The sequence below is a fragment of the Cebus imitator genome, unplaced genomic scaffold, assembly GCF_001604975.1.
Source record: "Cebus imitator isolate Cc_AM_T3 unplaced genomic scaffold, Cebus_imitator-1.0 Scaffold130, whole genome shotgun sequence".
Classification (NCBI taxonomy): domain Eukaryota; kingdom Metazoa; phylum Chordata; class Mammalia; order Primates; family Cebidae; genus Cebus; species Cebus imitator.
The window spans coordinates 1,710,718-1,723,108 of NW_016107445.1; the positions used below are offsets into that span (position 1 = coordinate 1,710,718).

At 36.8% G+C, this 12,391-nt stretch overlaps 1 protein-coding gene across 1 annotated transcript in view; it reads left to right on the plus strand.

The window, feature by feature from the left end:
* The window catches only part of TBC1D32 (TBC1 domain family member 32), a 238,765-nt gene that overhangs the window by 22,109 nt on the left and 204,265 nt on the right, over nucleotides 1-12,391 (plus strand). Inside the window, exons 4-6 of the mRNA XM_037742935.1 lie at nucleotides 8,208-8,304; nucleotides 8,630-8,698; nucleotides 11,504-11,629. Coding sequence (XP_037598863.1) covers nucleotides 8,208-8,304; nucleotides 8,630-8,698; nucleotides 11,504-11,629 — 292 coding nt within the window. The remainder of the gene's footprint in view (nucleotides 1-8,207; nucleotides 8,305-8,629; nucleotides 8,699-11,503; nucleotides 11,630-12,391) is intronic.

Genomic DNA, 12,391 nt, shown 5'->3' on the forward strand with positions numbered 1-12,391 from the left:
CCCCCCCCCCCCACACACACCCCACACACCACACACACACACCACATACACACACACACACCCCACACCACACACTACCTTAGCTTGGCATGGTACTGTGTGCCTATAGTCCCAGTGATAGGGGTTGAGGCAGGAGGATTGCTTTGTTACCGGAAAAGTGATCTTGACCCAGAACCCAAGAGAGAGTTTTTAGATTTTGTGCAGGAAGGAATTCAAGTTGCAGAGTGCAGTGAGAAGAGATAGTTTATTGAAAGCTATTCAGATACGGAGTATGGAGTCTTCAGAAAGCAAGTGGGGGAATGCACTATCTTTTTTATAAGGTTTTCTTGTACCGTATGTAAAGACTAAACTAAGCTGTGCCTACATGCAAGTGGGCTGACAGCATGACACAATTTATTATTCTCTTGATTTAAAGAAAACCATCCTTGACATTTCAGTGCGTAAGTACATCAAAGCATAACTGTAATTATCTTGACAGCATGTATTGTTATATGTACTGAGACCTCTGGACTTTCTGTCGCAGGAATTTGTGCTTGCAGGAATTACCAAGCTGGTTCCTTAGCTGTAAACATCTTAGGATCGTGGATTGTGACTGACAAGGAATGTGCCTTGTTAGTCTCAAGTTGGAGTTGACTTTAAAATGGGGTCACTGTGGCTCTCCTTGCCTCCTGCTTCCCTAATAACATGAGCCTAGGAGTTTGAGACCACATTGAGCTATGATTTTATTATACTACTGGTTTCCAGCCTGGACAGCAGCAAGATACCATCTTAACAAAATAATTAATAGGCTTTTGTAATTCTTACTGTAGCACTTAAAAAAATTGCTTTAAGTTCTGGAATACATGTGCTGAATGTGCAAGTTTGTTACAAAGGTATACATGTGCCATGGTGGTTTGCTGCACCTGTCAACCCGTCATCGAGGTTTCAAGCCCTGCATGCATTAGGTATTTGTTCTAATGCTCTCCCTCCCATTGTCCCCCACACCCTGACAGGCCCTGGTGTGTGATCTTCCTCTCCCTGTGTCCATGTGTTCTCATTGTTCAACTCCCACTTATGAGTGAGAACATACAGTGATTGGCTTTCTCTTCCTGTGTTAGTTTGCTGAGAATGATGGTTTCCAGCTTCATCCATGTCCCTGCAAAGGATATGAACTCATTCTTTTTTATGGCTGCATAGTATTCCATGGTGTATATGTGCCACATTTTCTTTATCCAGTCTGTCCTTGATGGGCATTTGAGTTGGTTCCAAGTCTTTGCTATTGTGAACAGTGCTGCAACAAACATGCATGTGCATGTGTTTTTATAATAGAATGATTTATAATCCTTTGGGTCTATACTCAGCAATGGGACTGTGGGGTCAAATGGTATTTCTGGATCTAGATCCTTGAGGAATTACACACTGTCTTGAATTGCCTTTATTTCCTCTAGACACTTGCCTCTAGATCCTTGAGGAATCATTCACACAATGGTTGAACTAGTTTACACTCCCATCAACAGTATAAAAGCATTCCTATTTCTCCACAGCCTTGCCAGCATCTGTTGTTTCCTGACTTTTAGATTTTTTTTTTTATTTTTTTGAGACGGAGTCTCGCTGTCACCCAGGCTGCAGTGCAGTGGTGCTTATCTCGGCTTCCTGAAACCTCTGCCTCCCAGGTTCAAGTGATTCTCCTGCCTCAGCCTCCCAAGTAGCTGGAATTACAGGGTACACACCATACCCAGCTAATTTTTGTATTTTTAGTAGAGATAGGGTTTCACCATGTTGGTCAGGCTAGTCTTGAACTCCTGACCTCATGATATGCCCGCCTTGGCCTCCCAAAGTGCTGGGATTACAGTTGTGAGCCACCATGCCTGACTGTTTTCTGACTTTTTAATAATCACCATTCTAACTGACATGAGATGGTATCTCATTGTAGTTATGATATGCATTTCTCTAATGACCAGAGATGATGAGTTTTTTTTCATGTTTGTTAACCACATAAATGTCTTCTTTTGAGAAGTGTCTGTTCATATCCTTCACCCACTTTTTGATGGAATTGTTTTTTTCTTGTAAATTTGTTTAAGTTCCTTGTAGATTCTGGATATTAGAACTTTGTCACATGGGGAGCTTGCAAAAATTTTCTCTCATTCTGTAGGTTGCCTGTTCACTCTAATGATAGTTTCTTTTGCTGAGCAGAAGCTTTGTAGTTTAATTAGATCCCATTTGTCAATTTTGGCTTTTGTTGACATTGCTTTTGGTGTTTTAGTCATGAAGTCTTTGGCCAAGCCTGTGTCCTGAATGGTATTGCCTAGGTTTTCTTCTAGGTTTTTTTTTTTTTTCCTTCTAGGTTTTACATTTAAGTCTTTAATTCATTTGTCTGAAGTTAATTTTTGTAGAAGGTGTAAGGAAGGGCTTCAGTTTGAGTTTTCTGCATTTGGCTAGCTAGTTTTCCCAGCACTATTTCTTAAATAGGAAATCCTTTCTACATTTTTTGTTTTTGTCAGGTTTGTCAAAGATCAGATGGTTTTAGATGTGTGGTGTATTTCTGAGGCCTCTCTTCTGTTCCACTGGTTTATATATCTGGTTTGATACGTGTACCATGATGTTTCAGTTACTGTAGCCTTGTAGTATAGTTTGAAGTCAGGTAACGTGATGCCTCCAGCTTTGTTCTTTTTGCTTAGGATTGTCTTGAGTAATTGAGTATATCTCTTTAAAAAATTACATAATATGTTCTACCTGTAGTCTTTAGGTAACCTACATTTGACAAACATATATCTAAATCTTATTTTAGCATATAAAGGCCTTTAATTTGAATCTGTATGATTGTATCAGAGGACTAAATACATCTTAGACTATCAACCTGTTCTGTTTCTTTCTTCTTCCCTTTATAGTTTGCTTAGAAATTGTTTGCCAAGTTTACACATTAACAAATGTAAACACATTTTTTAAAAACTTTTCTTTTGGAATTATCTATATTGATACCACTTCTATTATGAACACATCTGTATCTCTAACTTTACAAATCAAGTTAGCAGACACTGTTCCTATCCTTAGGAATTTTCAATCTAAGAAATATTCTGAATAACTGAAAATCTAGCAAATATTTGCTCTTATTAAAGCATTGCAGTCAGTTGCTATAGCAATTTCTGTCCACCTACTGATAACTAACAATATTAAAAGGAACTTCAGTATAGATAACCTTTAGGGCGGGTATTAGACTCATTTGGAATTCTGGTGCAATAAAAATTATTTCATTGATTAAATAACATTTTTAAAGAGAAATTTATACTGTATTTAGGAAGATAATTAAAAGCATCTTATAGGGTGGTGAATAAGAGATTGAGGCTTTTCTAATCAGATAACTATTAAAGGTTATGCTTTTCTAATATGCATTATAAATTGGAAGGAAAGACAAATATAGAGTAGAGGGATATCAACTCTGGATGTACACTCACCTGGTAGATATATGTTATGCCTCTGCCATGTGTAATCTCTTGTTTTAGACGCTGCAGAAGTGCAAAGATTAATCAAATATGCATTATTTCTTCAAATAGCTTACTTAAGATAGTAAAGAACATAGGATAGGTACATGAATAACAGAGTTGTGAGATACAAATGATATCTCATGGGAATTCTAGAGAGCAGCACTTACAACTATGAGTATCAAAGTGCTACAGAGGAAAGTATTTCAGACGAGGGAATGGGCCAAAGCTCTGAATCAATAAAGAATATGGCATGTATGGGAACCTACGGGTAGTTTATGTGAACGGTTAAAACAAAGAGTTTGTGGGGGGTACATTGGAAGGGCAGATCAGGATAAGATTATGGAGTGAAGGCAAGAATTATATTTTAATTATTATTTATAGCTGCTAGCTATAAAATCATCCTGCCAGGTGCATAGTAGGTATACTCTCAAAATATTGGGATTATAGGTGTAACCCACCACGCCTGGCCACTTTTTAAGACATATGAATTTTAGGTGCCAATAAGGTATGTCACTAATAAAAGTAGTCGAAAATGCAGGATTCACTTGGTAAAAAGGTTAATGTTGGGGATAAGACAGTATGAGTCATTTGTGTGGATGTGTTACTGAAGCCACCTGCATAGATACAGCCTTAGGAAACCCATTTCCAGAGGGTCAGTAGAGACAAAAGATGAGTCAGAAGAGAAGGTACCAAACTATATTGCACTGGGTATAGCTTAAGAGGGGATGAGTTTCAAGGCAGGAGGGATGGTGAATTAGCTGTGTTGTATGATAGAAGGAAGTCAAAGAAGATGAGGACTCAGGAAAGATCTGTGCATTTGGTGACCAGATCTACCACAGTTTTACCACAGAATAGTACTGAGGGGAAGAGGAGAGGGATGTTGAGGAATCACTGTGTTGAGTGTCCCTGATAATTTTCGTGAAGTAAAAGGTAAAGATATTTTCAGAGAGTAAGGATTACTTGCCTGAGCCATTACATACAAGGAGATTAGAAAATGGAGCCTTGGCTTGGGTAGTGTTTAAGGAAATTAATTCTGTTAAGATGTAAGGATTACCTTTTTATGTTGGCTGCTATTTAGCATACTACTGGATGTCTCACCAAATATGAACTCCCTGTAACTGACAGCGTTCAGTGGCTGAATCACCATTTGTTGGGGCTGTTACAGAACATGCCTCTGTATTGGAAAAAAGACTGGATTAGAATGGAAATCTGTGGAAATCAATTGGTTATATTTTTAGATTGCCTGGTCTTGAATATGCAATTGGCAGGTGGAAAACCAATTATTTATATTTTCTCATAGAAAATTTTCTGAGAGACATGAGACTTACTTCAAATTTTAAAATTTTAATAGTGATAAAACAAAAGACTATATTAATTATTCCACTGAATTCTTAACAGTGATGCTGGGATGTGGATGTGAAAACTGAGAATGCAGTTAAATGTGACTCCAGAGTCACTTAGCTGGTTAAAAGAGGGAGCCAGGAACTCAGTCTGTTTGATTAAAAACTCATGTCCTTGAGATTCTGCTTGTTTTTTAATTAGTTGATTGACAAGACATTTATACATAGATAATGATCTGATAAAAATCATATGGTGGCAGTAGAAGGACCAGAAGAAATCAGGTTTACAAAAGAGGGGTGGAAGGGCCAGGCTAAAGAGAAATATTTTAAAAAGTGAAAGAGCTTGTCTAGCAAACACACACACACACAAATTATATACTCTTGTATAAATGTATACTTATATACATATACATGTATACATATATGTGTATGCCTGTGTGTATATATAAATATATGCATATATAAAGATGTGTGTTCGTGTGTTCTAAGATACCTATTTTATATAATTTATATCTCTATATTTCTATTAAGCAATGTGCCTTATCCGTATACACTTATGTTTACTTTGTAGTTATCATTAATAAATTTTAATATTTTAATGCAACACAATGAAAATTCTAAATTAGAGCTGTATTTAATATGCAGTACTTTTTTTTTTTTTTTTTTAAGGGAATATCTGGTTTACCAGACCCTTTTATTTTGATCTCAAAGTCATAAAAGACAGAACCTTCCATGTACTGACGGGCACCAGGTTACCTCCAAGTGATAGACTCTTTTACAGTTAAGAAAATGACTTGCTTTGATGAATGCTTATATACAATTTATATAATTTCAGAGAGAAATAAAATTAATGTAGCTGTAGAAATATAAACTATTTGATTTCAATGAAAACAAAGCCCTCTAATCTATAGCTATTTTAATCACCAAACATTCAAAAGATAGTTTTTTTTTTTTTTTTTTTTAAATGCTTTAAGTTCTGGGATACATTTGCAGAACGTTCAGGTTTGTTACATAGTTATACACGTGCCCTGGTGGTTTGGTTTGCTGTATCCATCACCCAGTCATTTACGTTAGATATTTCTCCTACTAATCTGCACTACTTTCAATGAAAAAAAGAGCATCTATACTTTCAGCAAACTATATGTTTTTATAAAAGGGTAAACTCAGGACATTTTTAAGGCCTTTTAAGAAAATTTATGTTGGACAATATGAAGTATGAGGCTGTTTTGGATTTATTAATTATGGAGTTGCTCTGTGTACCCTCTGATTGTTTTCTTAGGGAAAGACAATGTAGCATGTTAGGAAGACTGGCTTTAGAATTATTCTTGTATTAAACAAATATATATTGAGTGCCTCCCTCAGGCACTGTTTCAGGTATTGGGAACATTATAGGGGAAAAGACCAAGTTCTAGAGGGGAGTGTAGTCAGGCAAAGCTTTGGTTTCTCCTGTTTTCCCCTCACACACACTATAGCCTGTAGACTGTCCATTAGTAATATGGATGATGAAGGAAACAGGACAGTGGTGTGGTGGTTAATGAGGGTTGGAGAGAGGATTTAAGGGTGATCAGGGAAGTTAGTTTTGAGAAGACGTGTTAGGCCATTTTTGCCTTGGAAACCTGAGACTGGGTGATTTATAATGAAAAGAGGTTTAATTGTCTTACAGTTCTGCAGGCTGTACAAGTATGGCACCAGCATCTGCTTGGCTTCTGGTGAGAGTCTCAGGAAGCTTAGCATCATGGTTGAAGGTGAAGAGGGAATAGGCCCATGATATGGCCTGAGCTGGAGCAAAAGTGGGAGAAGGGGGCAGTCTCAGACTTTAAACAGCCAGATCTCCTGTGAACTAACTAAGCAGGAACTCACTAAATACCCAGGGGCTCTTGCTAAGCCATTAATGAGGTATCTGCTTCCACGATCCAGTCACCTCCAACCAGGCTCTACCTCCAACATGGGAATCACATTTTACCATGAGATTTGGAGGGCACAGACATCCAAACCATATCAGGAGGCTTTTGAGCTGAGCTGAGTTTTTTTGTTTTTTTGTTTTTGTTTTTTTTTTAGAGGGAGCCTTGCTCTGTCCCCAGGTTGGAGTGCAATGCTGTGGTACAATCTCCGCTCACTGAAACTGCTGCCACCTGGGTTCAAGCGATTCTCTTGCCTCAGCCTCCCGATTAGCTGGGATTACAGGCACATGCCACCACGCCCAGCTTTGTATTTTCAGTAGAGATGGGGTTTCACCATGTTTGCCATGCTGATCTCGATCTCCTGACCTTGTGATCCACCTGTCACTGCCTCTCAAAGTGCTGGGATTATAGGCATGAGCCACCGCCCCTAACCTGAGTGAGTTTTAAGTGATGGAGGGCAGCCACACAAAGCTCTGGAGTAACAGTGTTGCCAGCCTGGAGGAAAGGCAATGGCAAAGGCTCTTAGCTAGAATGAGCATGACCTCTTCCAGGGATGGAAAGAAGGCAGTGTGACTGGGGCCTGGATGGGAGATGTTGTATGAGAGAGAAATAGAGGGAGAAACTGGGTACAGTGGGAAGTCTTGTGAGGGGTTTAGGTAGGGGAGTGAAGTGATTTGATTTATAACTTTAGAAACTTTGTTGGTAGAGAATGGATGGTAGGGTAGGATGACATAAGCATAGAAGCTGGGAGACCAGTTAAGATGGACTGAGGTAGCTTAGATTAGAGATGATAGTGCCTTGGACTAGGGTTTTAGCAGGGAAATGGTGATGGGTAGTTGGATTTAAGATATGTGAAGATTGAAATTTGTCTCGCAGGACTTAATGATGGATTAAATGTAGGAAATGAGAGAAACTGATGAGTCAATATTGACTCATGTTTTTATCTAAGTCAAATTCTGGATTGACTATAGTGGTATCTATAGTCTAAGGGTTGAGCAGATTGGCATAAAAAAATTAGAATTCTATTTTGGACGTGTTAAGTTTGAGATGCCCCTTAGGCATCCAAATGGAAATAATTGAGAGGGTAATTAGATATGTATAACAACTCTGGAGATCAAGTGACTGATAGATATTTATGAGTCATCATGATAATACTTACAGTCAAAAACCTGAGTGAGAACACCTCAAGAGAGAGAATAGTGAAGAGAAGTGAGTCTCTGGTATGGGTGGGAATGTGAGTTCTGATAGCTGTGTGACTTGGAGCAGTTACTTCACCTCTTTTGTTTTCATGTTTCTTGTATTTCACAGTCGTAAGTTGAGATAGGGCTTGTTACATAATGTTTACTCAATAAGTGGTAGCTACTATTATAATTTTTATTTTCAGATGATATTTTATTTATTATGCATATTTAAATTGCCTTTGATGGAAAAAAGACACTTTCTTTCTCCAAAATATCTTACAACCTACTATAAACTTTTTTAAACAGATAGAAATTTTCCTTCAGGACTTTTTTAACCGGAGAACTATGGAGAAAGGCTAAGGAAAAGTATAGGAAAGAAAGAGATCGGCACAGTCCAAACAGCACTGTAACTATGCCTAGGGTACTATTGGTAGCTTTTTTTTTTTTGCTTGTTTGTTTTATCTGTATGTTTCATTCATCTCACATATCTGAGTATGCAACATTTTGGCTTTTTGTCTTATGCGTCTATGTTCTGTACATGAAGGTACACTGTCCTGCTGGGATTTTCAGTTCCCATGTAAAAGCCTTGGGAAGAAAAGTTCTAAGCTGCTGCCAGATCAAAGTAGATCATTTCCTTCTCTTGTCCAGATTGCATTTTGTGCTTGGAATTATATTGAAAATATAATTTATAGCAATATTTCTAAAAGCCTTTTAAATAAATGAATGTTCTGTCAATTGTGTTACAGAGTTACAGATTTTGTCAAGGAAAATTACAATTGATTTTAGACCAGTTGGATCCTGGGCAACCTAAAGAGGTAAGTTTCAAGGATAGCTGTCAGTTCATGCAGATAACATATATTTACAATGTATGAGATTACAGTCAGTAGCAGCCAGGTTGTTTCTCTTGAGGCTAAGCCTTTATGATTATGGGGAATTCTAGACTGATATCCCCGGTAAACTTACAAGTCCAAATGAAAAGTCACAGAGTAAGGGAGGCTTTCCTTAGAGAATTGTCATGGTTTGTAAGAGGAAATTTTTATCTTGAGCATAAATTACAAAGGGATAAAGTTATGGGCAGTTGTCCCCCAAACTGTCCCTTCACTATGGTTTTATATGTAACATTGCAGATAGTCATTTCTTAAGAAAAAAGATTTTTAATTCTTTTTCTACTTTCAGAAAATGTGAACAGCTTTTAAAAATAATTATTTTTAATGGTCAAATAAAAATTGTGTATATTCGTCTTGTACAACATGTTTTATATTATGTATACACTGAGGAATGGCTAAGTTGAGTTGATCTAACATGCATTGCCTCACATACTTATCATTTTTTATGATGATAACATTTAAAATCTACTCTTAGCAGTTTTCAAGAATAAAACATTGTTGTTAACATAGTCATCCTGTTATATAGTAGATCTCTTGAATTTACTCCTCCTAACTCAAATTTTGTATCCTTTGACTAGCATCTACCCATGCCTCCCGTAACCATCTGAGTAGCTTTGACCCATTTGGTTATTTATTAGAAACATGATTTTTTTTTAAAGATAAGGTCTTGTTCTGTCACCTAGGCTGAAGCACAGTGGCGTGATCACCAATCACTGCAGCCTCTATCTCCCCAGGCTCAGGTGATTCTCCCACCTCACCCTTCTAAGTAGCTGTGACAATGGATGCATGCCACCACATCTGGTGAAATTGTGTATTTTTTGTAGAGATGGGGTTTTACCATGTTGCTTAAGAAGATCTCAAAATACTGTGCTTAAGTGATCCACCTGCCTTCAGGCGTGAGCCACTGTGCCTGGCCAGAAAAAATGAATTTTTTTTCTTTTTTTCTCTCTTTCTTTTTTTTTTTCCCTGTATGCTCTGTCCCTCCTGTTGCCATGTGAGACATGTCTTGTTTCCCCTTCACCTTCCACCATGATTGTATATTTCCTGAGACCTCTCCAACCATGGGGAACAATTAGCCCTCTTTTGTTTATAAATTACCCAGTCTGAGGTAGTATCTTTATAGCAGTGTAAAAATGAACTACAGTGTGGAAAATGAATACAATATCCTTGACAATTTTTTGTCTACTTGTCCTATTATTGAGAGAGGGACATTCCTACTGTAATTGTAGATTTCTCTATTTCTCTTCCAGTTCTAATGAATTATGTTTGTTTGTATTTTAAGAGACTATACAAATCACTCTTTATGAAGACTTACTTCATTTGAAAGTCAGCATGAAATGGAAAATATGATAGGATTTTTTTTTTACCTAAGCCTTTTATATATTGATATGTCTATCTTGCCATTTAAAATTTTTTTTTCAAACGCTTAAATTTAAACTAAATGAATAGTTGCGATTTATTCCTACTGAAATTTTCTAAAAAATCATAGAGAGAAATATTTTTTTTTCTTCTCAGCATTTTGCATCATGATTTATTTTCTGGATTCATATTAAGTAACATCTTTCAAAAAATGTTAGAAATGAGTTTTGAATTTTATATGATAAAAATCCTGTTAGCTTTAATTTAAATGGATGATTTGGAAATCTATACTTGTTTAGAAACCTTCATTTTGCTTCTGAAAGTAGTAAATTCTTAATAGGATTTTTCCTAAAACATTACTGAAATGGAAAAATTACTTAACATTGTAAATGAATTTCTAGTTTTAAAAATTCTCTCAATATTTACCTTACCACCTATCACAAATAAAGTTGTATTTAGGAGTTCTTTCATATGAATATATAGACAGTTGCAAATATATGTATATACTATGTTTTTATGTCTAAAAGTTGGATCCTGATTCAGAGTGTCAGATTTGCTGAGGTTTTGGCTACTGTGTCTGAGGCCTCACCATTTTTAATGACGAGGCTTTAGTTGTTTCAGTTGGGAAATGATCAGATTTTGAGTATCAGGTTGGAATTATTGTGTTATTATTCACTACTTGGATGTTGAGTGGGAGAAAAGCTTTGTTCCGTTCATCATTGGAGTAGAACTGTTCTCTGCTACTTTCCCTTGGGTCTTACTGTTTTGAGTGAATTCTGATTGCATTTTGAGAAGACTGATTAAGAAGTAAGCTTTCTATGAAAATACAGAAATTCAATTTTGCATCCCACTGCTGAATGTCTTTTTTTTTTTTTCTACCTAAGTAGTCAGAAGGCCAGGAAATATGGCATAGCAGAAAAACAAGTTCAAACTGATTGTTTTGTGAGAATTGTTCGTGTATCCTAGAATGGGAATGCTTTGCCAAGGGTATATTTGGGCAGCATTTTGAAATTAAAGCCCTCAATCTGTAGGAATGGCCTAGAATGGGGAAAACCTGCAGGACAAGACCACTGGGTAATGTTGCATTGGTGATACTGATTCAACTACCATTCTTCCTCCCATTGACTTATACATGATACCTAAAATCTCCTACTACATTTAGTATTTTAATTGTTGCTTTACACAAACAGCAACTGTTTTTTTCTCTGCTTAGCACTTAGTTTAAAAAATGATTTCTCGAGCTTTTTAATATAAAGGCATGTGATAAATCACTCTTTATAAACTATTCACTTTGCCTTTTAGTAGTTTGTTAAATATTGTTTTGTGATATTTTAGTGACTGTGTGTTAATAAAAATCTTTTTAAAAAATTGTAGATGAGATATGAAGCCTTGCAAACATTATGTTCAGCTCCTCCGTCTGATGTCCTGAACTGTGAAAATTGGACTACTCTCTGCGAAAAACTGACAATGTCTCTTTCAGATCCTGATCCTGTGTTTAGTGTAAGAAAATGGTTATAGAAATATTAAAAATAATTTGTTTTTCCACCATTCTGGAGATCAGTAGAATATGACAGTTATGACAGTTTTTCTTTTTCTTTCTTTCTTTCTTTTTTTTGAGATGGAGTTTTGCTCTTTTTGCTCAGGCTGGAGTGCAATGGCCTGGCCTTGGTTCAAGTGATTCTCCTGCCTCAGCCTCCTGAGTAGCTAGGATTACAGGTGCGCACCACCAGGCCCAGCTAATTTTTGTATATTTAGTAGAGACAGGTTTTGACCATGTTGGCCAAGCTGGTCTCGAACTTCTGGCCTCAGGTGATCTGTCCACTTCAGCCTCCCAAAGTGCTGCAATTACAGTGTTGAGTCACTGTGCCTGGCTGATAGTTTTCTTTAATAGTAGCTCACATGTTTATGGAACTTCAGTTTCGAATTGTCAAAATTTTCCTTAAGGAAATTTTATGATTCGATTCAAAATATGGTCAATATACCCCCATTGCCAAATAATACACTTACCTTGTGAATTTTATCTTATAAAGGAATATTCTAATAGGTTATTTCTGTTTTATTTTGTTTTGTTTTTTGAGACAGGGTCTTGCTCTGCCACTCGGGCTAGAGTGCAGTGGCATGATTATGGCTCACTTCAGTCTCAACTTCCCAAACTCAAATGACCTTCCCACCTCAGCCTCCCAAGTAGCTGGGCACTACAGGCATGTACCACCATACCTGGCTAATTTTTGTGTATATATATATATATATATATATATATAT